This window comes from Lemur catta, chromosome 23, assembly GCF_020740605.2.
Source record: "Lemur catta isolate mLemCat1 chromosome 23, mLemCat1.pri, whole genome shotgun sequence".
NCBI classification, from domain to species: domain Eukaryota; kingdom Metazoa; phylum Chordata; class Mammalia; order Primates; family Lemuridae; genus Lemur; species Lemur catta.
Window position 1 is genome coordinate 3894365 of NC_059150.1, and position 24430 is coordinate 3918794.

General features: G+C 53.2%; 1 protein-coding gene across 1 annotated transcript in view; it reads left to right on the forward strand.

The window, feature by feature from the left end:
• Nucleotides 1-24430, forward strand: part of LGR6 (leucine rich repeat containing G protein-coupled receptor 6) — an 86017-nt gene that overhangs the window by 36563 nt on the left and 25024 nt on the right. The window contains exons 5-6 of the mRNA XM_045536241.1: nucleotides 8931-9146; nucleotides 13246-13317. Coding sequence (XP_045392197.1) covers nucleotides 8931-9146; nucleotides 13246-13317 — 288 coding nt within the window. The remainder of the gene's footprint in view (nucleotides 1-8930; nucleotides 9147-13245; nucleotides 13318-24430) is intronic.

Genomic DNA, 24430 nt, shown 5'->3' on the forward strand with positions numbered 1-24430 from the left:
TTAGCCCTCACTTCCAAACTTTGACCACTCACTAAATACCCGGCCCGCCTCTGGGGTTTCGCTCATGTTGTTCTTTCTGCCTTGTGTCCCTTCCTCTGATGCTGGCCCTTCAGAAAACTCCTACTCCTACCTCGGGAGTCAGCTCAAATGTTACTTCCTCCGTGAGGCCTTTCTGGATTTCCCACAGACAGAAAGCACGGGCCCCAGCACCCAGCGTGTTTCCACACACTTGATGGAAGCGTGTGCAGCGTGGTTTGAAGCCACAGGCTTTGGGGTCAAGCGGACGGCCTCACCTCCTCGAGCCCCCTGTTCTGCATGCAAGGTGGGAATAATAAGTTCCCACTCCGTAGGGCTGGGGTGGAGAGGAAATACAATAATAAACGTAAAATGCTCAGCACACCTGGCAGTTAGCTAGTTCTCAGTAAATGTTAGCTGAGGCTTTTATATTGTTTTATTAAATACTAAAGTAAATAGTCTAAGAGTTTCTCTGGAAAGGGACTAGGTGTTATTCGAGCCTGGACCCCAGAACTGAGCACAGTGCTGGCATGATGGTAGGCACTCCACGAGTGTTTATGGGACTTAAGCCGGTCTGGCGGAACTGAAGACAAAAGGAATGATACCATCTGTAATGAGATGCATTTGGGGCAGCTTAATAGGTGATGGGGGAGATGTCTGGGTGCCGCAGCGGCTTTATGGAAGTCCCCATGAGACCGCGGAGGGGAGGCAGGCTGAGGTCTCTACGAGGGGAGCTTGGGAGGGGTGTCAGTGTGTGCCAAGGCAAAGGCACAGGACTGCCTGGGCCTACGATGGCTGCGTCTGTGGGTGCAGAGTCTGCCTGGTCCCCACTGGACAAGGCTGCCTGCCGAGCAGGGCCAGGGCACGCCACGGGCAGGGACTCCCCACCACCCCACTGGCGCCCGTGGCCCTCCATGCAGAGCCCGCACCTGGCACTGGCAGCCGGTGCTGGTGCCTGTGGAAAGCCCCGGGGCACCTCCTCGCCGCCTGGCAGGTGCCAGCCTGCTCCTTCCCTGGCAGGGCCTCTGTCGGGGCTGTTGCACCCTCCGGGGAATCAACGGCTCCCACGTGGCATAGTTTCCCCACAGAATAACCATTTCCATAGTGGCTGCTTTTTTTTTTAACCTTTAATATCCTTCCCCTTCCACCCTCCCCTCTCTGTTCCCACCGGAGCCTGAGCTGTCCCCTACACACACGCCCCTTTCCTCTCTTCTCTCCCTTCCCCATGTTCAACCAAAAGTCACTGTGTACCCACAGTGCACTGGGGGTGGGGGTTTAGAGATGACAAACCAGCCCCGGGCTTGGCCCCTGCAGATGATCAATAACTGTGAGTCGAATGACCAGTCCTTGTCCTCAAGGTGTCTCACCTCCCAACCTCTCTCTTCCTGTCGCACTCCCAGTTAGCAAATGAGGACAGAAGGCCTGGCCCACAGCTCTTGCGGATTTTCGAGCTTGGGAGCGGGGCTGACCACACGGGCGTGCGACCTGTGTAGCTGCACAGGCCCGGACCTACGCCTGGTCCAGTGCCGTTGCCATCTTGAAATTCTTAAGAAATTTTGAATAAGGGCTTTGCATTCTCATTCTGCGTCCAACTCCACAAATCGTGCAGCTGGGCCTGTTTGGGAGGGTCTGAGTTGTGGACAGCTTCGAGGAGAGAGGAGGGCAGCCAGGCTGGGATGGGAGTCGGGGCAGAGAAGCCCACCTAACTCAGTCCCTGGGTTTAGCCACTGGACGGAAGCTGGCGAGGGACTCCCCTCCTGCCTCTGAACTTTCAGCATCTGAAACGGAACCTGGGCCTTCCCTTCTCACTCTGCAAAAACCTGACAGGCTGAGGAGGGAAAGGGACACTCCAGGTCCCAAGACTGGCTGGAGATACTTTCTTAGGGTCAGGGGACCAATCATGGGAGGGGCCCTGGAGGCACCATCTGCCTCTGGTTGGATGAGAAGCAGAATTCTTGCCTGGATGTGCCCCAGCCCTGTGGGGCCGACTTCAGGCACCCCTGTCTTGATGAATTCTGGTTTTCAGCCTCTCTCTGCTCCTAAGGTCCCCTGTCCTATCATCACCATGTCCTTTCCTGTCATGTGAGCTGGAGAGAGAACCCAAGTCACGGCTGACCTGCATGGAATAGTGGAGAACGCCTGCCCTCTTTTCCCTGCTGTCCTGCTGTGCACACTGGCCGTTGGATTCAAAGTCACCCTGTGCTCAGGGAGCAGGGACTATGTGACAGACACTGAGCATGGAGCTTCACATGCATGATCCCTTTTATTTATTTATTTATTTATTTATTACTACTGTTATTATTATTTGAAACAGAATCTCACTCTGTCACCCTGGGTGGAGTGCAATGGTGTTGTTGTAGCTCGCTGTAGCCTCAAACTCCTGGTCTCAAGTGATCCTCCTGCCTCAGCCTCCCGAGTAGCTGGGACTACAGGTGTGCACCACGATTGATGCCCGGCTAATTTTTCTATCTTTAGCAGAGATGGGGTCTCACTCTTGCTCAGGCTGGTCTTGAACTCCTGAGCTCAAGCGATCCTCCTGCCTCGGCCTCCCAGAGTGCTAGGATTACAGGCATGAGCCACTGTGCCTGGCCACATGATCCCTTTTAAATGAACACCTGACCACCCCCATGGGTCACTGGTGGTCCACCAGGAGCCCCAAATCTGTCCCTTTTGTCTTGTATTTCACTAAGATCTGGTAGGATATAGGACGGATTAGAGAAAGAAATTCCAGAAAGGGTCCACTAGACCAATCTAGTCCCCTGTGGACTGTAAGGGCCCTGGGTTTCCAAATAGAAACACGGTTCCAACAGCCGACAGAGGTGTGTGTCCCTCTGTCATCCCTTCACTTTGGGGGACCAGGCTGGTAGAGTGGAACAAAGCTCAGAGTCTGAGCCCTGGCCCTGCCCCTGCGTTTGGGCATTTTTCTTTGTCATTCTGGGCTTCGGGCTCCTCATGAGACGGGTGAGGCTGGCAGGCTCCTGCAGGCTCGGACACAGTGTGACTCTGAGTTTACACTATTGTCCCTCTGGGTCACTGTGAGTAACTTCTGCTATCTAATCTAAAGCTCCTCTGCTACAGCATGCTCCTGTTAGGTCCTCATGTCACTTTAGTCACAGGGGACCAGACCCCCATGTCCCCAGGTCCCTGGGATGTCCTATGACCAGGCAACTTTCACACCACCTGCCCCTTGGGACTTGGAGGGAAAGGCCCCCAACCCTCCCTCCCCGCCCAGCCTCAGCCCCGAGCTGCAGAAGCATTAGGAGCAGTTTGGCCCTCGAGAGGTTAAACTGCTTCCCCAGAGCCCAGGCAAGCCTGAACCGGCCTGCGAGGCCCCTGCTAACCTGCCCATTACCGCAGGTGAGAGTTAGAATCCGAAATCACTGGAGGGGCCCAGGCCCACGTGGGAGAAAGAGGAGCGCTGTTGGGGGTTGTTGATTCTAGTCCAGAGCTTAACTGGTATAATTGCTCTCGTCTTCCTGCCAAACTGAGCCTCAGGACTGGCTCTCCCACCTGTGGCGGGGACTGCTCAGAAAGTTCTTTCAGTCCCAAGCGGTGGGTTCTGCTGGCTGCTCAGAGGCTCCTTCAGCCCCCTGCACCCCTACGTGGCAGGGGAAGCTGGGCCCACCCACCCCAGAGGACTGGAGACCCTAGGGCAGCCGGAACCCTTACCTGGGCAGGGGGCCAAGGGGGTTTCTTCAGGGAGCACCCCATCCTAGCAGGAGCTGAGTGGGGAGAGGGTGGGAGGGACTGTCTACAGCCAGGGTGCTGGGCCTTGGGCTCCCCCAGAGTCGGAGTTCCTGGGGGAGGGGGAGGGAGAGGAAGGGGAGAAAGCAGAAGCCCACACTCTCCTTTCCTTCCTGCTGCCTCCTCCATGGGGGGGCTCTGTCCTCACAGCCAGAACTACCAGGAGGACCTCCAATTGCCAGGTGCCTAATTCCTCCCCTGGGTCCCCAGGGCCCCTCTGGGTTGCCTGTTTGTCAGCAGGGGACAAGGAAAGGGAATGGTGGGTGCAGGCTCTGAGTTGCGTGTCAACCTCAGAACAGTCTCTGGGGTGGGCAGGTCAGCAAAACACACAACCAGGGACACCAGTGCTTAAGGCTAGAGGGTGTTGGTGGCTGGGTCTGAGGGCTCAGCCCACGCTCCTCCATGCACGACTCTGAGCGCCCTGATCAGGGTTGCCAGATAAAATACGAATATTGCATGGGACCTACGTACACCAAAAAGTTACTCTTTGCTTATCTGAAATTAAGGCTTAACTGGGCACTGTCCCAAATATTACACGGGACATATTTATGCTAAAATTACTTGTTATTTATCTGAAATTCAAATTTAAATGGGCAGCATGTATTTTTATTTGATGTATCTGGCAATGCTAGCCTGGGTCTGTGTCCCACGAGCCCACCTGGCCTGAGTGAACCCCTGGACTCCCTGCTCACCCCAAACACAAATACGGGCCTGATCGATTTCTTCCATGGGCTCCTCCCACCTTCATTTGCCAGTTTGCTTCATTATCCCCCTTCGGCATGTCCCTGTCCCCAAGTATCAGGAGCAGGGCTGTAGACACCGCCGCTCCCCAGCCAAGCCTGCTTCATCAGGCAACTGCACGAGATCTGTGAGCCGTGGCTGGAGCAGGTTCTCCCTGGCAGAGCAGAAAGAGCCTGGAGGCTCGGGCCATCCAGGGCCCCCCAGAGGCTGAGGAAGTGAGGCCTCGTCCTGAGCCGGGTGGAAGGTGGGCCCTGCCTGGTAGAAGTGGCCCTTGCCAAGCTCTCCGGCCTGTGGGTTGCACACAAGGCAAGCGATGCACTAATCAGGACTAACAGGTTACCCGAGCGAGTGTGCACGCGCATGTGGGCGGGCAATGGTGTGTCCTCACACATCTGCGTGTGCACAGAAGAGGCAACTTCCCAGTGGCCCTGGGGCTCACAGAACAAAGGAGCACCTTCCCGCTGTGCGTCCACTGGGGGCGTCTTCTCAGCTCAGCCACAGCCTCCGCCCTGGCGTCCTGGGCTTTCTTAAACGGGCACACAGGTTCTCACCTCCCCCCGTGCACCTCGGCACCAGCACCTCGCAGTGGCGAGACGCGTGGGGTTTGGTGTTGGACGACTCGGGTTCGCACCCAGCTCTGTGGCTTACTGGCTGTGTGACCTTGAGGGGCTTCATCTCTCTGTAAAATGGGACTAATCAAAGCTACCTCATGGCATCGTAGAGGATACAGGTTGTGCACTTGTACCTGGCAGTGTACCTGGCATATGACAAGGACTCAATAAATGGAAACAGTGGTTACTATTGTTGTCACGGTTGTCACTGTAGGGTGGCTCTCAGCCCGGGGGCTTCAGAGAAGGAGGCACTGCCCCCCGTAAGAAGTCAGGCTTCCTGGGGCTGTTAATCTGCTGTAAGTGGTTGCAGAGAGCCAGGCCTTGCCCCTCCCTCACCCCTACAGCCAGCGGGTCGCTGCGCCTTGTGAATTTGACCTGCTGAGGACGCCTGAAATCGGTGCCACTCCCCACCCACTCCAGCGCTGCATGCTCTTCCCTCGAGGCCCCGCTCATGATGCCCTACTCCCCCCCTCTCCCTAAGAAGGCCATCTCACATGTGACTTGCGCGTGGTCCTGGCAGTTGTCAGGGTGTAGCTATCTCTCTGTCTGTGGTCTCTGGAAAATTTGGGACCAAGATGTGGCCCCCATGGCGCGGGCCTGCCCAGGGTCAGGAGGAGTCTGGGCATCCGCCTGGTGGGCTCATGTGGATGGGGGAAGAGGCGGGGTGACAGCCCTCACCACAACAGCATGGGCTGTCACAGCAGGGAAGCCAGGATGCCTGACATCCTTGATAAGGGCGGGTGTCTGGGCCTCCTCCAGCTTACTGGGATGCTTGGTCAGGCCACCAGTTTGGGGCTTGGGGGCAGGGGATTGGGAGGGTATTCTTGCACTCATTTATTCAAACACGTTAAGTGGCATCTGCAAAGGAAGCATTGTGCTGGGCGCTGGGAATTCAAAATTGAACGTAGTGCCTGCCATGGTCGTTAGTGTCTCCAGGAGGGTGAGGTGGAACCTGGTCTTCTACAGTAATTGATCATATCTAAGAACAAGGGCTCCCAAGACCAGCTGAGCACTAACCACGGGAGGAAATGGGCTTCCCTCCCTCATTCAGCCTTCCTCTCTTCTCCAGCCACCCACGGTCATTAGACAGAGCATCAGAAGCTCTGGAAAACCCGGCCCAGTGCTTTAAAAACATTGATGTGCTTCTGAATCTATGAATCACCTGGGAGTCAGGCCAAAATTCAGATTCTGATAAAGTAAATCCAGGGTGGGCTTATGATTCTGCATTTCTGACAAGCTTCCGGGTGATGGTCCATGGGCCACATGTGGGGAAGCAAAGACCTAGAGGAAGATCTGGTATATTCACTGATGCCTTGGTGCGGGTGGGGTGACAGGGCCAGCATGACCACGCTGGGACGATGTAACCCTAGGCCTCGTTGACAGGGTGGACACGCAGGTGTATAAGTGCCAGAGACCAGTGAAGGGGCAGGGGTGGGATATTCTGGGAGCATTCCAGGTCGGTATAGAAGTCAGTGAGGTACATAAACATAGTGACTTTGGAGTGTGCCAGGGATAGAGCATGATGGCCAGAGTTGTGTACTTTGGAGCCAGTTGTCCAAGTTCGAATCCTGGCTCCACCACTCCCTAGATGTGTAGCCTTGGGCAAGTGACTTAACCCCTCTGTACCTCATTTTTCTCATTTGCAAAACATCAACCTTGCAGGTTATGAAAATTAATGACTTAATACATTAATGCTCTTAGAACACAGTAAGTGCATTCTGAGTAAGTGAGGGCTTTAACTGTTTAAGAAGTTAAGATTCAAACAGGGCTGCAGGTGAGGGCTGCCTCACACGGGCCCTGCCCTACCACGGCCAAGGCCCAGGCAGGGCAATTCTGCCTTCTGAGTGTCTGCTGATAAGAAAGTTGAAAAGAACGAAGCTCTTTTGAAAGAACACCATGCCCGGGGCTGGCTACACTCTCTCTTTCCCGCACGCCATTCCCGCTGCTTGGAACTCTTTTCCCCGCCTTCTCCCGTGACTGTCCCTAAACGGCCACCAGGTTTCCGTGTAAGCATGACTTTCTCTTGGAGGTTGTCTTTGCTGCTTTGGACCAGGTGCCTGTGGCCCCTGCACTCCTGCTGTCACAGTGTCACACTGTGAACCTCAGTGGCCTTCCCACTGGGTTCTAAGCTCCCTGAGGAAGGAGCTTCTTGGTGGCTGGAACACTGCCTTCGGGCAGAACTGTCATAAGGGCTTTCTGCATGAGCGCCGTCCCCGGCTTCCAAATGTAGCCTCTCTCGAGGAGGTGATTTGCATGCCTGCCTGTGCCTAGACACACCTGGGGCATTCTTGAAGCTTCCAAGCTTCCACCCCACACCTTCTGGACCAGACTATCCTGAGGAGGGGCTCAGGAATGCATATTTTTACGAAGCTCCCAGGTGATCCAGCCACAGACAGACCATCCGGGGTGTGATGGCCGCCATTGGAAGACCATGTCGGGGGTGACAGGCCTTGCCAGCAGAGGGCACTCACTGAAGAGATTTTGGTCCCATCAAGTCAGGTTTGATGTGGGTGGAGAGTCTTTGCCAATTGCAGCTTTCAAGGGGTGTCTGATCTCTTTGCTTTCACTCCCAGGGCTGCAGTATCCGGCCGTCCACCCACGGCCCCTCAGCTGGGGAGTTTCTACCAGTGGTGCTTGAGGCCCTTGGCAGGGCGAGCGCTGGCACGATGCTTAGGGGAGAGACGGGCACTGCTGGGCCTTCTGCAAGTGGGCTTGTGCTGTTGGAATGAAAGAAAGTCGCCCTGTCCCACACTACTGGTCCCATCAGTTCTCCTTTGGGTTCAGGATTATGGGGCTGTCGGGCCTCTGCGGATGAGGCTGGGGTTTCCACAGCTTAAGTGCCATGTGCCTGTGTTGGGAGAATCATGGCTCAGTGCTGAGCCTCCGTTCAAGACAGTAAAGTCCAGGAGTAGCTCCATGGTCACAGGTCAGCTTGTCTGGGCCCTGGAGGATGAGCTGCATAGAGTGCTAGGGTTTCAGCCCAAGTCCCAGACTAGGAGGCAGAGGCAGTAGCATATTGATAAAGAATATCATGTCCTGGGCAAAGCCATAAAAAGCTAAGATGGGAAGTCTCCTTGTTTTGCTGGGCTGCCAAGATCTTCCAGGGCTTACAGCAGTAGTTCTCGTGTCACCCTGGAATCTGTGGTTAAGCACAGACCAGATCACTCACCATCTGTTTACCTGTTCTGAGAAGCAGCAAATCAAAAACTTCAGCTGTGGGAGGCAGGGACCTCTCAGAGGACATCAATTTAGCAAGAAGCTCCAGGACTTTGGCAGGAGCCCCTTGGCCCCTGAATCCTTGAAGGGACAAGGAACAGGTGGTGCTGGGGATGGGTGACAGGGAATGGGTTACATCCCTGGGGAGGCATTTTTCTTTGGTTTGGTCCAGAGGGAGGCTGTTTCCCTCTGCCAATGCTGGGAACATCTCCATTATATGGGCTTGGAGTGCACAGGGTCGGGAAGGACGATGTCATACCCAGAGCAAGGCAGCTATGGCACAGACTTGGCAGCCTGAAGGTGTAGGGGAGGAAATATTGGTTACCCACAAATGGGCTGTGGGTTCAGCCTTGGGTCTGAGAGGACGAGTCGGGGGTCATAAATAGAAATGTATGACATAAAGGGTGAAGAATTGTGAGTTGGAATGGAGGCCAAATATGGGAACTTGAAGAGGTGGGATACAAGATAATGGTGGCCAAGTTACAACCTTAGTCCCAGGGAACCCCAAAAGCCCTGTTGGGGGCCTGGCTGGTCCAGTCTAGCCCCAGAGCTTGGTCTGCATCTTGCCCTAGATTGACCCCTCTCCATCCTCTCTTCCACCAGGCGCCTAGATGCCAACCTCATCTCCTTGGTCCCGGAGAGGAGCTTTGAGGGGCTGTCCTCCCTCCGCCACCTCTGGCTGGACGACAATGCACTCACGGAGATCCCTGTCAGGGCCCTCAACAACCTCCCTGCCCTGCAGGCCATGACCCTGGCCCTCAACCGCATCAGCCACATCCCTGACTACGCCTTCCAGAACCTCACCAGCCTTGTGGTGCTGTGAGTGCTGCCCTGTCCTCCATCCCCAGCCGGGTCCTGCTGGGGGCTGGGGGCTGCATGTTTCCTTGGCTAGCTTTGCTCTTCTCTGCACATTGCTGAACTTTCTGGTCTCAGTTTCCCCTTTGTAAAAGGATGAGGATGACCATTCCCCATTGACCTCATAGGTTATCATGAGATTAAATGACACGAGAGCTATAGAAGTGCTTTGAGATTCACTAAAAGGCCAGGGTAGCTATAATCAGAAAATAGGAATTAAGCTATTATTTTATTGCTATACAAATATCATAACTATACCATGCTAATTGGAATATAAACCAAGAATTCCTTAAGTGATTTCCTCCGTATTTGACAATCAAATGATGCGGTCATATGCTTTGGCACAGAGATAGGATAAATTCATCTCGTTTCCCAGGCCTGAAGAAGCAGAGAAAAGCCATCACTTATAATTAGACAGCAAAGCCCCATCAGGGTAATTACCTGGGAGATAGCATCCCTGGCAGGAATTGGGGACCGGGATTAACTCTGCCTTCCCAGTGGGAACTCTAGAGTGCAAATTAGCTCCCCGCTAATTGCTATGAATGATTGGTAAGTTCATAGGGTAATTACTAAGGGCTTGGAGGTCATTTGTAATTGCTTTGGGTTACACACTAACTGCGGCAGGAACATGGCTCAGGAACATGCGTGTTAGTGACTCTGCTAAATGGTAACATTGCGTCCCCTGGTTTTGGAATCTGGTGTGATTTTCCAAGCCAGGGAATAGATGACTTAGTTCTATGTGGGAGATGAAAAGGCAGGCACCAATTTGTTTGTCTAATTCTCTGTCCTGGGAGATTAGAAAACCAAGGTAAATACCCTATAGACCACGTTCTTCTATCAGGACGACCACACCCTCCCTTCTTCTGGGAGTCAGTGGGAGTATTTACAGAGGGCAAACAGAACGTGGTGGTTGGTTCTAGCTTTGGTGATATTCCCGTGACACCGTGAGGGAATGGGATCAGGGCTCTGTGAGGGACAAGGTTATTGGAAAAATGAGAACTTCACGATGGGTCCCAGACAGATGAACAGCAGCCGGCCATTCATAGAGCCCTTGTGTGGCGTACTGAAGACTTGACAGGCACGAGACATAGCCACTGCCCTCAAGGGGCTTACAGTCTAATTGAAAGATCAGAATAAATATGGGAAAAAATAACTGATGGTGTAGTGTGACTTACGCCATCACAGCCAGATGCTAAGTACAGATTGGTAGTAGCACAGGAGTGGCGGGCGAGAGGGCCGCTTCGTGGGGAAGGTGGGGTGGCCCTGGCCCTGGAAGGCTGGTGAAGAGGTGGACAAGTGAAGAGAACAAGAACATTCCAGGCAGGTAGCAATAAAGGCATGGGGAGGGACAGTCAGGGTGTTTGGCTGCCAGGGAATAGGCCAGTCCGGCTGGAGCGGAGGGGCCTGGTGCAGAGCACGGGAGAAGAGGCGGGAGAGGTGGGTGTGGGGACTCGTGCTGTCAGAGCCAGACTTATCTGCCCGTGGGGGAGGGAGCTCAAAGGCTGGATGGGAACTGCGGTGGTCGGTGTAGCGGGCGGGGACTGGAGAGGGAAGGTCAGTTTGGAGGCTCTGGTGTATCGATCAAAGTCCAGTCTACAGAGGCGATAGAATGGATGGAGGAGGGTCATGACTGAGGAATGTTTTAAGGGAAGAATTGATCTGATTTAGAGGTTTTCAGAGGGCAAGAGACCAACAAGAGGGGGACTCATGGAAGACTCCAAGGTCTGGCTGTGAGCCAGGGGGTTGGGCACACAATAGGGAGGGCAAGGGACTGAGGAAAGAAAACCTGCTGGTGCAGGACCAAAGCAGAAAGGGGAGGACTGGTCCCTTCTCATGGCGGAGACAGGCTGGGAACATTACCCCTTTGTCCTTTACCGGCCTCCAGCTCATGGGATGGAGGAGAGAGGCTTCTAGCAGGAGGTGACCTGTGAAGGGGACAGGAGGCTGGAGAATGCTGTCCAGCCACTATGGGCTGAGCTGCAGGAAGGCCCAGGAGGTAGATAAGGAAGCTGAGTGTGACAATAAGCAAGAAAGAAGTTTGGTTAAAACCAAGGGCTAGACAGGGGCCTGGGCGGGGTGTGAGTGGACAAGGAGGGTGGAGGAGAAGGGGCTTCTCTTCAACCCAGACCCCATACTTTTATCAGGCTGCTTGGCATATATGGAACCCCTTCCCGCCACTGCTGTGGCACTGACAAGACCACTGGGGAGCACTTAATCGGGCAGGAGTGGTGGCATGTGTGTAATCCTGCCTCTTCGTTGGGATACGCTCCGATACCTGGCCCGGCTGGGCTGCCAGAGGTGCCCAGGGTGCGAGGGTTGAAGTAGTGGTTTGGGGGAGGGAGTCGGAGGCTTGGAGCTAGGTGTTTCACTGAGACGGTCTAGACCAGAGATGCTGGGGAGGAAGAGGGGATGGAAAATGGAGATAGGAGTTCAACAGGAGGTAGGAGGGATGACAGCCTTTGGTGACAGTTGAGATATAGGTGTGAAAGAAATGGGGAAAGTGAAAACCCCTTTGTAAAGAGAGATAATTCATTCCCAGAAGTCAGGAGCTGTGTTTTCCCTGTAGGATTAGATGCTCCCTGGGGGCAGGAATCCATCTCCCTCACAGAACCTCATGGAGCAGGCGGGCAAGGATGAGAGAGACGGGCAGGAGCTTTAAGTCCCAAGACTGGCAAGACTCCCACCCCTACCCGTCCACGTTGGTTGGGGCCTGCCTGTTGCCTTTATATTTGAACAACTTGGAAGCCAGCCTGAGTTTTTCCCCTTGTCAGTGATTTCCTTTTTCTGCCGTAAGATGTTTTTAAATTCTTGAACTTTAATAGCTTAACCAGAATATGTAGAATATTCTGCATCCAATTATCCTGGAACAATGTATGCTTTTGAGCTGCAGAATTCCATTCTTCCTTCATCTTAGAAAATTTTTTGTATTACGTTTTTGAATACAACTTCAGTCTCATTTCTGGATTCTCTGCTTCAGAGACTTCAATTGCCCGTGTGTTGAATCACCTTTGTGTCTTCATCATTGCTTAGTTTCTGTTCTAAACTTTTTGTCTCATTCGGCCATATTCACCAGGATTAGCTCAAGCTTTCTCTCTGACATCAATTCAATTTTTAGGAGTGTCTATGCTGCTCCTTGTTTCAGATTTATTGACTCATTTTTTATTGATGTACTGTTGGTCTTCAATTTATTTTTTTAATCTACAATGTCATTTAAAAAATTTTGTCTTTGAAATATTGTTTTATGGGATTGTTTTGTAGCAGAGGCCATTGTGATAAATTTCTTTCTAGTCCTCATTCATTGGTTATATTTTCTTCTAGGCTTGGAACTTTGCCTGTCTTTTGCATCCTTCCTTTTCTCCATCTGTTTCTCTGTTGTCCGTGTTCATAATCACCACATGATTTCTTTTTTCTGGCTTGTGCTTGGATAGCTCTTCCCAGTGGTTCCGGCTGTATCACCTTTGGGTGTCCCTTCTCCTGGAATGGCCTTCCCTCCGCTTGTTCAGTTCGCCTGCCTTCAAGGCCCTGTTCTGGATCACCACCTCTATAAAGCCTTCCTTGATTCCTCTGGCCTCACCAGTCTCTCTGCCCTCTGAGCTTGTCTGCAGCTCTCTCCAGTTGTAACAAAAAGCTTAGCCTTTAATTATATGTTGTCTGCAGTGGTTTGATACTGGCTCCCATAAGTTCGTCTGGCCACTGAGTCAGGCAGGCTGGGTCCCGGGGAGCAGGGCCATAGCCGAAGCCTCAGACTTGAGTCCCTCTGTCATTGGGCCTGTCTTCTCGAGCTTACTGGGAGCTTGCTTTAGCCTTGGCCTGGGGCTTTCCTCTCCCGTTTTTTTCCAAAGGAAGTCAAAATGGAATAGCCTGTGGTCAATCCAGTCTTGGAGATTGTGGCCTCAGAAGTCAGTCTTGGCCAGTCAGTTTGTTCCTGGAGACAAAGGGCTGGACCACTGGGGTCATTCTGTCCATGCTCCTGCTTCCGCTTTCCTACTCAGGTCACCACTGTCCCATCCCCGGGAGCCCCGTGCTGTGGGCACCCATGCTGATGTGTCTCCTTCCCACACAGGCATCTGCACAACAACCGCGTCCAGCGTCTGGGAGCTCACAGCTTTGAGGGGCTGCACAATCTGGAGACACTGTGAGTGTTGGAGTCGTGGTCAGACGCTGTCGTCCCGGGCCGGGGGTGGGGGGGGAGTGGGCAGAGGGCAGGACTGGGATCCTGGGCTCGGGCCCCAGGCCAGCTCACCCACATGCCCCTCCCTGGCACTTTCCCTGGAATGTCACTCAGAATGAGTTCCTTCCTCCTCCAGCGGGGCAGAATGTGCCCTCTGGGAGTTCAGAATGGCCCAGGGAGTGGGAACCTAGGACCCTGCTGGCAGAGACCACCAAAATAATGAAAATTGTGGACAGAAGTGGGAAGTGCAAGGAGAAGCTCAAGGAATTAGAATGTTAAGGGGAATAGAAGGCCCCGGGGTGAGGCTGGGGCTGACTTGATGGCAGTTTGACATCTGTTTAGGGGTGGCTGCTGACAGCAGGGAGACTAAGTCCACGGAGCAAGGCGGGGACTGTTTGCCCGTGGACCTAACTGGCTGCATGATTAATGGGGAGATGGCCCACTCAGCGCTCTGGCCTGGCTATAAAAAGCACCCGAGCTGTTGACTCTTAAACAGCCATATTATTCACACATCATCATCCTGGAATTCAGCTAAGGTCAGAATGCACCCAAACCCTCCCATCATTTCCTCTGGAGTCCCGCCAGCCCCCTCAGAGTGGGCAGAGTGGGCCCCACTTGAGCAAACAACTGGCTGGGCTCTCTCAGCGTGGCTGGCCATGCCAGCTGGGGTCCCTCAGCTCCCATGGGGGAACGGGCTGCCACGGCCACCTGGTGCAGGCCTAGCAGGGGGTGCTGGGAGAGAAGGCCCCCAGGTCGTCAAGGGTGAGCCACTGAGGTTGGGGAAGGGCTCGTGGTATCCAAGGGATGGTCACAGCTCCTCCTACACCACCCCCCACTACACCTCCCCCTCCTCTCCTAGCCAGTGCCCCCCAGTCTCACCCCCCCCACACCCCAGAGCATCGCTACCGAGACAAGGGATTGGCAAGATCCAAAGCAGAAGGGGAGAAAATGCTGGGAGACAAGCTGTGCCCTGGGAAGCAACGCGTTGGGGAAAACCATTCGGCAGAAACGACCCCGGGAGGCCTTGGCCATGGCATGTGGTTGTGCAGGGCAAGGGGGTGGGGAGGCGGAGGCCAAAGCTCCACTCCTTTCTCCCGTGGGCGCAAGGCGCAGGAGCATGGCTGCAGGGCCAGGCCGGTGCTCCCTCCCGCTGACTCGGGCTGGGGAGCGGGGTGCGTGGGCCTGGAGGGAGGAAGGTGGGAACCTCTCCCTGCCCTGTGCATGACTTGGGCTGTGTGTTCCCCTCTCCAGCTGTCACGGACAGCTGGGCGGCACTGCTGGACAGTCTGGCCCACTCAGTCACACGTAAGGACATTGGTGTCCAGGGAGGTGGCATGGCTCACCCAGAGCATCACCTGCCGTTAGCGCCAGAGCAGAGCTGGGGTGTGTTGACGTGAAACATACAGTCCCTAGGGTAGTGCCCTCCTGTCCTCCTTCGTCTGGGTCAAGTGTGAGTGGGTGAGTCTGCTATCGCTGGGCGCGGGGGCTTCCTGGCTGTAAGAGATGGTCGCCATCCTGGAAAAGCCCGCGCCCCACAGCCGCCGCCCCCCGCCCCCCTCAGGAGCTGCAAGAGCTCTCAGGGCAGCGTTTGGAGTTGCCGTGCACCCGGCAGGGCAGGAGGGAGTCCAACGCCGCCGAGGGCCCTGGCGTGTGGGCGCTGTTAGCTCTGCTGGGAAATCAGGTGGGGAGGGGGCACACACGCTGGGTGTGGATTGGCACCTCTAAAAAGCCAACTAGCAGCTGTTTCTTCACTTTTGGGGCACGCTGCCGAATTCTTTCTCAATTAGCCACTGATGGCTGCGCAGGGCATTTGGCTCAGCTGGTGCTGGCGGAACTACAGAGCGATCTGCCGCCGAGCGCCCGCTGAACCTTCCATCTGCAGGAGTGCCCGACTCCATCCACAAAGCCTGGGCCTGCACCCACTTCACAGATGGGAAAGCCAAGGCTGAGAGACGAGAAAAACCTCCCCCACTTGATGGTGTGGAGGCAGAATAGCCTGGTGGCGAAGCCCTTGGTGTCACACAGCCTAGGGTACGATGCCAGTTCTACCAGCTGTGTGACTTTGGTCAAGTCACTTACCTCTGTGAGTCTCAGTTTCCTACTCTGCAACATAATGCCACTAAGAATTCTGCTCTCGCAGGGGTGGAGGGTGGATTAAATGAGGTGATGTGTGTGAAGTTCCTACAGAGCCGGGGGCAGAGGAGCCCGCCCTTCACTCCTTTCCTGTCCCCATCCCCTCCTCCGAGGGCCCCATCTCACCAACACCCCTTTCCTCCCCACCCTTGAGGGGTAAGTTCTTCTTCCAACTTTTGATCTCCAATTAAAGGGGGAAAAGTGTGTTCTTTCTCCTCTTTCCCCCAGAGCATCTGCTGGGGAGCCTGTAGGGGCAGCCAGGTTGGGGGCTGGAAGCGGGAGGAGTAGTTGGGAGAAGAAAAGGAGAAAGAAATGATAGTCAAACCTTTTAATTGTTGCATAATTGGCACGCTTTGCAGCCTCAGTTATTACTCCGGAGCTTTTCATGTGAGCTTCTCACTGGAAGGGTATTTCTCCCTCAGGCCCCATAAATCTCTGCCACTTAGACCTCTCTCATCTCCGGCAGCAGAGGGAAGATCAAACCCCTGTGGCCCAAGCTGCGGTTTGGCTGGAGCTGTGGTTTGGCTCGTCTGCAGACTCCTGGGGAGGGAGCGGCCCCCAGCCATCCCACCTGGGGAGGAGGGGCCAGGTGCAGGCACGCACACGCGTGGGCTCACGGGCACCCCAAACTGCACCGCCGGCCGTGCACACACCAGGAGCCCGTGCCACATGGCTCAAGCCCTACATGGCCCTCACTCCACATAGACGCCCCCACCCCGCACCCCAGCACGGCACAGAGGTGCCCACTGCAAATGCATCTCCCAGCCTCTGTCATGCCCTCAGCTGTGGAAACAGGCCGCCTGGCTTCCAAGCCCAGCTCCGCCTCTGCCAGCTGGGTCACCTTTGTGAGCCTTGCTTTCTTCATCTGCACAATGGGCTACCTCAAAGGTGAGGAGTCACAGAGACAGAGGCACGTATAATACTATGCTCTCTTTTACTCTAAAAGAGCCAGGCAATTCCAAATGCTTTGGGTAGGGTTTCGGGGCCGGGCACTGTTAAGCCCTCTGTCCTACCGACTGGAGTAAATCATGCAAACGCCACATGGGCCCCTGGGCACAAACCTTGCTACCCTCTGAGGAAGTCTGGCCTCATAGGAAGGAGGCCCCCAGGACATTTCTCCTGATATAGTCATCACCATTCCAGGCTTTGCCAGGAAACCTCAGCCAGAGGCAGACAGGACGTGCTCTGTCCTGCACCCACAGCTCCTACTCCCGCAGCGAGGATGACCCACGACTCCTTGAGAAATTCAGAATCGGAGCTGGTCTAGCCCCAGCCTATGAAGTAGTATTTCCTCCCCTTTCCAGATCAGACCAAATCTGAAGATTCGGGGTGAGCTGCCCAAGCTGCTGTGGTTGGGGAGTGACGGTAAACCGCTAGAAGCCACACCTTTTGCTTCATAACACGTTGCTCCGTTTAGCGCTAGCTCCCTCAAGGTCACATCCATCACAGGCCCTCCCGGGTATCTAGGTTGAGAAATAAGACTAAGCACAATGAAGAGCAATTCTGGGGAGGTTCTTCCAGGAGGTCTCGGGGGCCTGAAACCAGGTGCACGTGCCCCTAGGTCAGTGCTTGGAAACGTGTGGTCGGAGGCCGCGGGGAGCTACTCCAGCCTGACAGCTATTGGTCCTCGAATTCCCAGCTATACTGAACAGTCAAATCTTGGCAAAAAAAAAGGTCTAGCCACTCCAGTGACATCCTGAGGGTCCCACCCTCGCTCCCTAGATCTGGGAACCGGATAGATGCATCTCAACTGGAACCCAGAGGAGGCTGGGTTCAGGATGGACCTGGGACAACGATGCATCACCTCCTCTGGGCCTCGGCGGTGATCTCTGGGCCTTGTTAGAACCTCGTGAAACAAATCAAGCCCAACTGGAGCCCGTGCTCGCTGGACATTTCCCTTTGCAGGAGCGCCTGGGGCCCAGCGAGAACAGACGCTTCCTGGCCTCGGCAACCTCTCTCAATCTTGACCAGCGTGCAGCAGGGGTCTTGGATCCGAGGAGGGCACGGCAGGAATTTATAGAATTCTGCCTCATAAGACGAAATTGCACATTCTGTGGTAAAGGTCCGCTGGTGACAGAGGCTCCAGTGACCTGTTTCCACAGAACGTTTTTACTTTAACAGCAGCCGTGGCTGGAAAATGTTCCTCTGTCTCTAAGTGATTGAAACCACTGATACCAACAGGTTTCTCTCTGAGCTGGTTCTGACTCGGTCCTGAGAATATCCGGCCACTCCTCACTCCTGGCCCTGAGGGTCAGCCCTTGGCCAGGGGCACGCAGATTTCCACGAGGGTTCTCTCAGGGCCCGGCGTTCTTCCTGGGGTAGAACGAGGATTGGACTTGAATAGGCAGACTTAGATTCAAATCCTGGCTCTGCCACCGGTGTGTGACATGTACAAGTCACTTGACCCCTCAAAAGCCTTGGTTTCCACAAATGGAAAATGGGGATGGTATTTTATAATTCAGAGCATTGTTGCAAGGATCACATTAAATGAGATAACTTCACACAATGCCTACAACACCGTAGGTGCTTCATTGGCGTTGGCTTTCTCTTCCTGTCCTCCCATTCGGTGTTGGAGGGAATGTGCCCTGGAGTGGTGGAAGGTTGCTACCCAGAGGTGTCATTTCACAGTGTACATGCTATGACTCATCTCTTCTATAGGATGGATAGGAATTCCTAGGCAGTCAGGGCATGGCTCCTGTATTAGTTCCTGTGGCTGCCATAATAAATTACCACAAACTTGGTGGCTTAAAAAAACCCAGTAATTTATTCTCCCGCAGTTCTAGATGTCAGAAGTCCAAAAACCAAGTGTTGGCAGGGTTGGTTCCTTCTGAAGGGTTTGAGGCAGAATCCATTCCTTTTCTCTCTCCTAGCTCCTGGGGGCAGTCCTTGGCATTCCTCAGCTTGCAGACCCACCACCGCAGTCTCTGCCTGCATTTTCACATTGCCTTTTGTGTGTGTGTCTCTTCTTCTTACAGGAACACTTGTTGGATTTAGGGCCTACCCTATTAATCCAGGATGAGCTCATCTCAAGATCCTCAACTTAATTCCTTCTGCAAAGGCCCTCTTTCCAAATAAGGTCAGGTTCACAGGTACCAGGGTTTAGGGCTTAGATGTATCTTTTGAGGGCTACAATTCAAACCACTACAGCTACCCACTGGCAGGCTCCGTGGCAAAGCCCTCTGGGGACAGGCTAATGTGTGGGAAAGAGGTCCAGATGAATCTCGTGAGTTTACCTTCCCATCTCAAGGCGAGTACTGATCATTCCACTAGCCACTGGGCAGATAACAATTCCCTGCAGTTAAGAGAATTAGAAATATTTTTTTCTCAAATATTTCATCTCATATCTCATTTATTCCCCCAACCACTTGCTAAGGAAGACAAGGCAGGAATTGTGTATTTTCATGTTACAGATGGGGAAACCAAGGCAGAGAGTAGATGACTTGCCCAAGGTCACCCAGTTTAATTAAAAGGCAGGATTTGAACTTGGGTTTCTTTGCCGTTGGCCCGGCGTCAGCCCATCAGGCCACAAGGCCTTTCGAGACTAAGGATCGAGGAGCTCTTTCCTCACCAGCTCTTAATCATCTTACATTTGTGGGTTTATTAGCTGTAAATTTGTGGGGTTTTGTGGCTTATAGAGGAATTTATTGTTCCATATAAAACATTTTTTCTGGCTTCCCCCGCAGAACCACTAATGATTTTTAACAGGCAGAAAAATTGAGCTGCCCAATGAGTTTGTCTTGCGTTCTGTGATCATGGCAAGTTATTAATAGTTCTTCCCAGCACAACATTCCCTTTCCCATCGCCCTGGCGTTGGGGGTAGCCAAGGTCACCGCTCCTGTCACTGCTGGCCCTGCCTCCCCTGCTGGCAATGGAGCCAAAACTTCCGCTGTGAACTCTCCACCCCCTCCCCTGACCGCTCCCACAGCGCCCCAGCCAGCCGGTCTGGGAGGAGAGGGAAGGGAGGTTAAGGGGAGTGGGGAGCTTGGCAGGTTCCTTAGCGGATGCCATGGAGAGAAAATGTAGCTCAGGTCCGGCCCTCGCGTATCTGTAGGAAGGAGGAGCTGGTAAGAATTAACGATTACCACTCTCTTTTCTTCTGTGTCTGAGATCCACTCATTCCACGGATATTTACTGAGTTTCCACTATGCGCCAGGCCATCCTTATAGGCACCGGGAAAACATTTATGGACAGCAAACGTGGAGCCCCTGCTATCACAGGGACTACAGGGTTCTAGACCAGAAGTCCTGAGTTCTTTCAAATCTGTCACTGATGTGCTGTTCCCGGCATTTCTGACCTCATCGCCCTACCCCCTGAACTCTGGCGTGCCCCGTACGCTCTCTCCCTCTGTGTGCTCATCCAGTCTCGTGGCTTTCGATACTGTGTATTTGCTGATGACCCAAGCCTGGACCTGTCTCCTGAACTCCAGACTTAAATATCCAAAGGCCTTGGTAATGTGCTCAGCTGGATATTTGACACATATCCAAGCTGAGCCTGGGGGCTTCCCTTGCACCCATCCCACCCGAAGTCTTTCCTGGCTCAGTGGTGGCAGCTTTACTCTTGCAGTTACTCAGGTCCAAACCTTGGAGTCCTTCAGAACAACTCTTTTTCTCTCAAATCCCACATTCAAGCTGCCAGCAAACTCCTTTGGCTCCATCTTTAAAAATATTAAGAATCTGAGCTGGGTGCAGTGGTTCCCTCCGTAATCCCAGCACTTTGCGAGGCCAAGGCAGGAAGATTGCTTGAGAGCAGGAGTTTAAGACCAGCCCGGGCAACATGGCAAGACCCCATCTCTACATAAAATAAAAAATAATGAGCCAGACATGGTGGTGCACATCTGTAGTCCCAGCTAGTCAGGAGGCTGAGGCAGGAGGATGGCTTGTGCCCAGGAGTTTGGGATTACAGTGAGCTGTGATCGTGCAGTACTGTACTGTGTTGTCTGGGCAATAGAGTGAGACTCTGTTTCTCAAAAAAAAAAAAGGAATCTGACCACTTCTCAACCCTCCACTGCTACCATACCAGTCCGAGCCACCATCATTCTGTCACCTGGGTTATTGCAACAGCCTCTTATCTGTTCACTCTGTCTTCATTCCTGTCACCCCACCATCTATTTTCAACACAATAGCCGGAGTGACTCTTTAAAAATACAAATCAGGTGATTTTACTTTTCTGTTCAAAATTCTCCAGTGTTTTCCCATCATACTCCAGATAAAAGCCAAAGTTCTACACTGGCCTACAAGGCCTCGGATGCTGTGACCTCCCCCTGCTACCTCTCTGGCCTCGCCCCTTCCTCAATCTACTCCAGGCACAATGGCCTCCTTGAATACAACCAGGTTTACTCCTGCCTCAGGACCTTTGCACTGGCTGTACCCTTTGTCTGGAATGTTCTTTCCACCATTATCCACATGATTTACTGCCTCGCCTCCTTCAAATTTTGCTCAAATGTCATCTTTTTAGTGAGGTCCTGCCTGATCACCACTTAGCAACCTCCATGCCTAGCACTCTGCATTTTCTACTTAATTTTTTCCATAGCACTTAACACAATCTGACATCCTAATTTATTTACTTGTTTACTTATTTAGTTGCCTGTCTCCTACGTCTTCATGAGTTTCGTTCGCTTTGTGTTTGTAGTACCTGATCCAGGTGCCTGGCACAGGGAACATACTCAGACGTCCCAGGTGGTCTAAGTTGGAGAAGTGCCCCGAAGGTGGACTGAACCCACAGGGGTGGTCCCCCAGCCCTACCTTGGGACAAGGTCACCTTCCCACCAGCCCAATCACTCAGAACTGCAGGTTCTGAACCTGCAGCTTTTGACCAACGAGTTGAGGTCACTAGGAAAAATCCTCAAGCCACATCCTGCTGTGGCCAGGAGCACCTCAGAGCCTTCAGGTCCCCTGAATTATTGCGCCCCCGGGATCCAGATGAGAGGGGTGTTGCCCACAGGGATCTGATTACATCCAGGAGACCGGGCCCTGTTCTGGGTGTCACAGAAAGTGACCAGGACTTCCCTGGGGAGGTGGGAAGAATGTGAAGTGTCTACAAAATGAGATTGAAAGGACTGGGGAGAAGCCTCGGGTGGAGCGCCATGACCGTCTCTGGAGGACGTGGTACACATGATTTGTGGTTTTCCAGCCGACAGGATGAGGGCCAAGGGGGCAAGTGGAGGTGGCTCAGGATGAGGAAGTATTGCTCACTCTGTAGAGTGGCCCGCCGGTGGCAGCGGTGGACACCCAGCATCATCAGTGGGGGCCGTGCCATTTAGATAGTCCCCGCATAAACTAGATCCCCGTCTGGCCGGAAGCTCGGAGGTGACTCCTGCTGTGGGGCAGGTGGCACGACTTCCTTCCCCACGCGAGGCTCCTGTGATCCCAGGTGCTTCACTGGGGCAACGCAACGAGCCATCTCGGTATCAGAGATCAGCGACTTGCATTAAAACCAGCACTGCTGTGGCTTCAGGTAGATTCTGAAGTTTCTCTCTGGCAAGGAAGAGAATGCAGGGGGAAGGAAAGAGGGCGCATCTGTGTCTCTCGATAGAAACTGATGACACTTTTACTAGTTGTCGCATTTATTAATGGGTGGCCTTTTATGTAGGTTGTTTAGAAGGTAAAACAATACCCTTAGTCATAAAGATTTTTGGTTCCTGGCTCCCCAAGTCATCTGCCCCAAGCACGTGGAGTCCTATTTAAGACAGAGGCTCTGTCTGCAGTGTGGGAAAAGCAATTAAGGCATGCGTTCGTTGTGCTGGCTTGCCTTTGTTCCAGGCCTTTGGGAGATAAAAGTGGTTCCCAGTTTACAATCTATCAGAAATGTCTTTGTTTTGTGTTTCACACTGGGGAGCGAGGCTCACTCATATTCCCCACGTACCCTTATCTGTGATCTAGTCATAAACATAAATATTAGCCTTGAGAATAAGAATGTTAGTGGAAGCCAATTAATGATATTCATCTCTCTTAATTGCTGTGGAAAGTGGGTAGACCAACTTGTGTGCTGACTGTTGGAGCGTGTAAAGAATGGAAGTGTCTGTTCTATGTCTAACGTCTGGTAAAAGGAAGAGGTAAAAGGAATTGGCATTATTTGAACATCTGCTCTGCGCCAGCCTTGGACCAGGGGAATGGAGCTCTCGTTTACAGGTGAAGAAACCAGGTGAGAAAAGTAAGTGACTTGTTCAAGGCGGTCCTGTCGGTGCACAGATGACAATAGCTCTTTCTACTCTAAAACAGATGCACAAAAAGCCATCTAGCTGCCAAGTCATAATCATATGGCTTTGATACACTTACAAGCACCTGAAGAAACTCCTACAGAAGCCTGATCTCTCCCCCTAAAACTCTTTTCCAAGCCCTGCTACTCGGAGCCTGGCCAGGACCCAACTCTGTGTAGCACGTGGGAAAGTGGTTTTCACCAGGAACCAAGAGGCCTGAGTTTGAGTCCTGGCTCTGGGACTTGCAGCAATTTTCCTTCTCTCCAGGCCCAGTTTCCTCCTCAATAAAAAGAAGAGACTGGCCGGGATGACTGTGAAATGCTGCCGGCTCTGTCCTCTGAATCTATGGCGATGCTCTCCAGAGAGCTCAGGAGTTGGCCGTTTCTACACAGCCTAATGGAATGGAGAGAATTGGAGATGTGGATCCTTGAGCCGACTAGCGCTGGGGCTGCCTTCTCTGCTACTTTTACCGACTGCTTGCGTGGGTTTGCCATCAGCTTTGGTCGGATTTGGATAGAAATGGCTAAGCAGATGAAAGGGCGGATGAGCCATAGACAGCGGCAGCACCGGGCTGTGCTCTGGCCAGAGCGGGGAATGGTTTGTCTTTAACCTCAGCCCTTCCCCATCTGCTTCCAGTCTGGGAGCAGCAGACAGAGCAATGAACTCTTCCTGGGATCCTAGCTGACTCTGCCTATTAAAGATAATAGACTATAAAGCTGTGGACGAGTTTTCCAGCTAAAGTTTAGGTGTCATAAACCACCCTGCAATGGAAGATTCAGACTGAGCCTGGTGCCAGGGGAGGCCTTCCCTGCGGCCAGTGAGAGTCTGCGTGTTAAAGTCTAATCCCAGAGAAAAAGACGCTGCCTGAAGCAGCCAGCTGCCAAAGCCCGAGGGGCCCTCATCTCAAGACCTCGCACAGCGGGCTCAAATGATCATCTTCAGCTACAACGTTCACATGTGTGGCCCTGTGCCTGGGCTGCAGGCGATCCAGAAGGGAACCCATATCCTTCCTGACTTCAACAAGCTTCCTGTCTCCTGGGGAAGACCATACGCAGGCAGATAACTCAACCCTGAGTTCAGACTGCCTGGGCTTCAATCCTAGCTCCTCCGTCACTAGCTGTGGAACTGTGGTCAAGGGGTGACCTCTCTCTATGCCTCAGTTTCTCACCTGCAAAACGGAGGTCATTGTAGTACCTACCTCAAAGTGTTGGCATGGGAATTAAATGAATTAATATACGTAAATCACCCAGAGCCATAACTGTTACCTAGTAATTACTATCATTACCTCGGCCGCCATTGCCAGTCTAACGCTGTGCCTGCAGAGGAAGAAAACACCGGCAAGTGCTGCGAGGGTGAGTGAATCACTCTGACGACGGGGTGGGGGTGGATTCAGGGAGCCGTACTTCAAAGGATGGTTAGGGTTCCAGCAGCTGAGGACGTGGGGACAGGGCTTCCAGGCCGAGGGCGTGAGGGGCACAAGTAGCTACACAAGGGTGTGAGAATGACGTGACCCATTGAGAGCTGAAATGGCAGGTGACGCTGAAGGATTAGTTAAGGGCATCAGCTTTTTCAGATTTTTCGGTAGCAGAGTGACAGAGTCAGTTTCGATTTATTTATTTATTTATTTATTTTATTTTACTTTTAGAGACAAAGTCTCTGTCTGTTGCCCAGGCTGGAATGCAGCGGTGTCATCATAGCTCACTGCAGCCTCCAAGTCCTGGGCTCAAGTGATCCTCCTGCCTCAGTCTA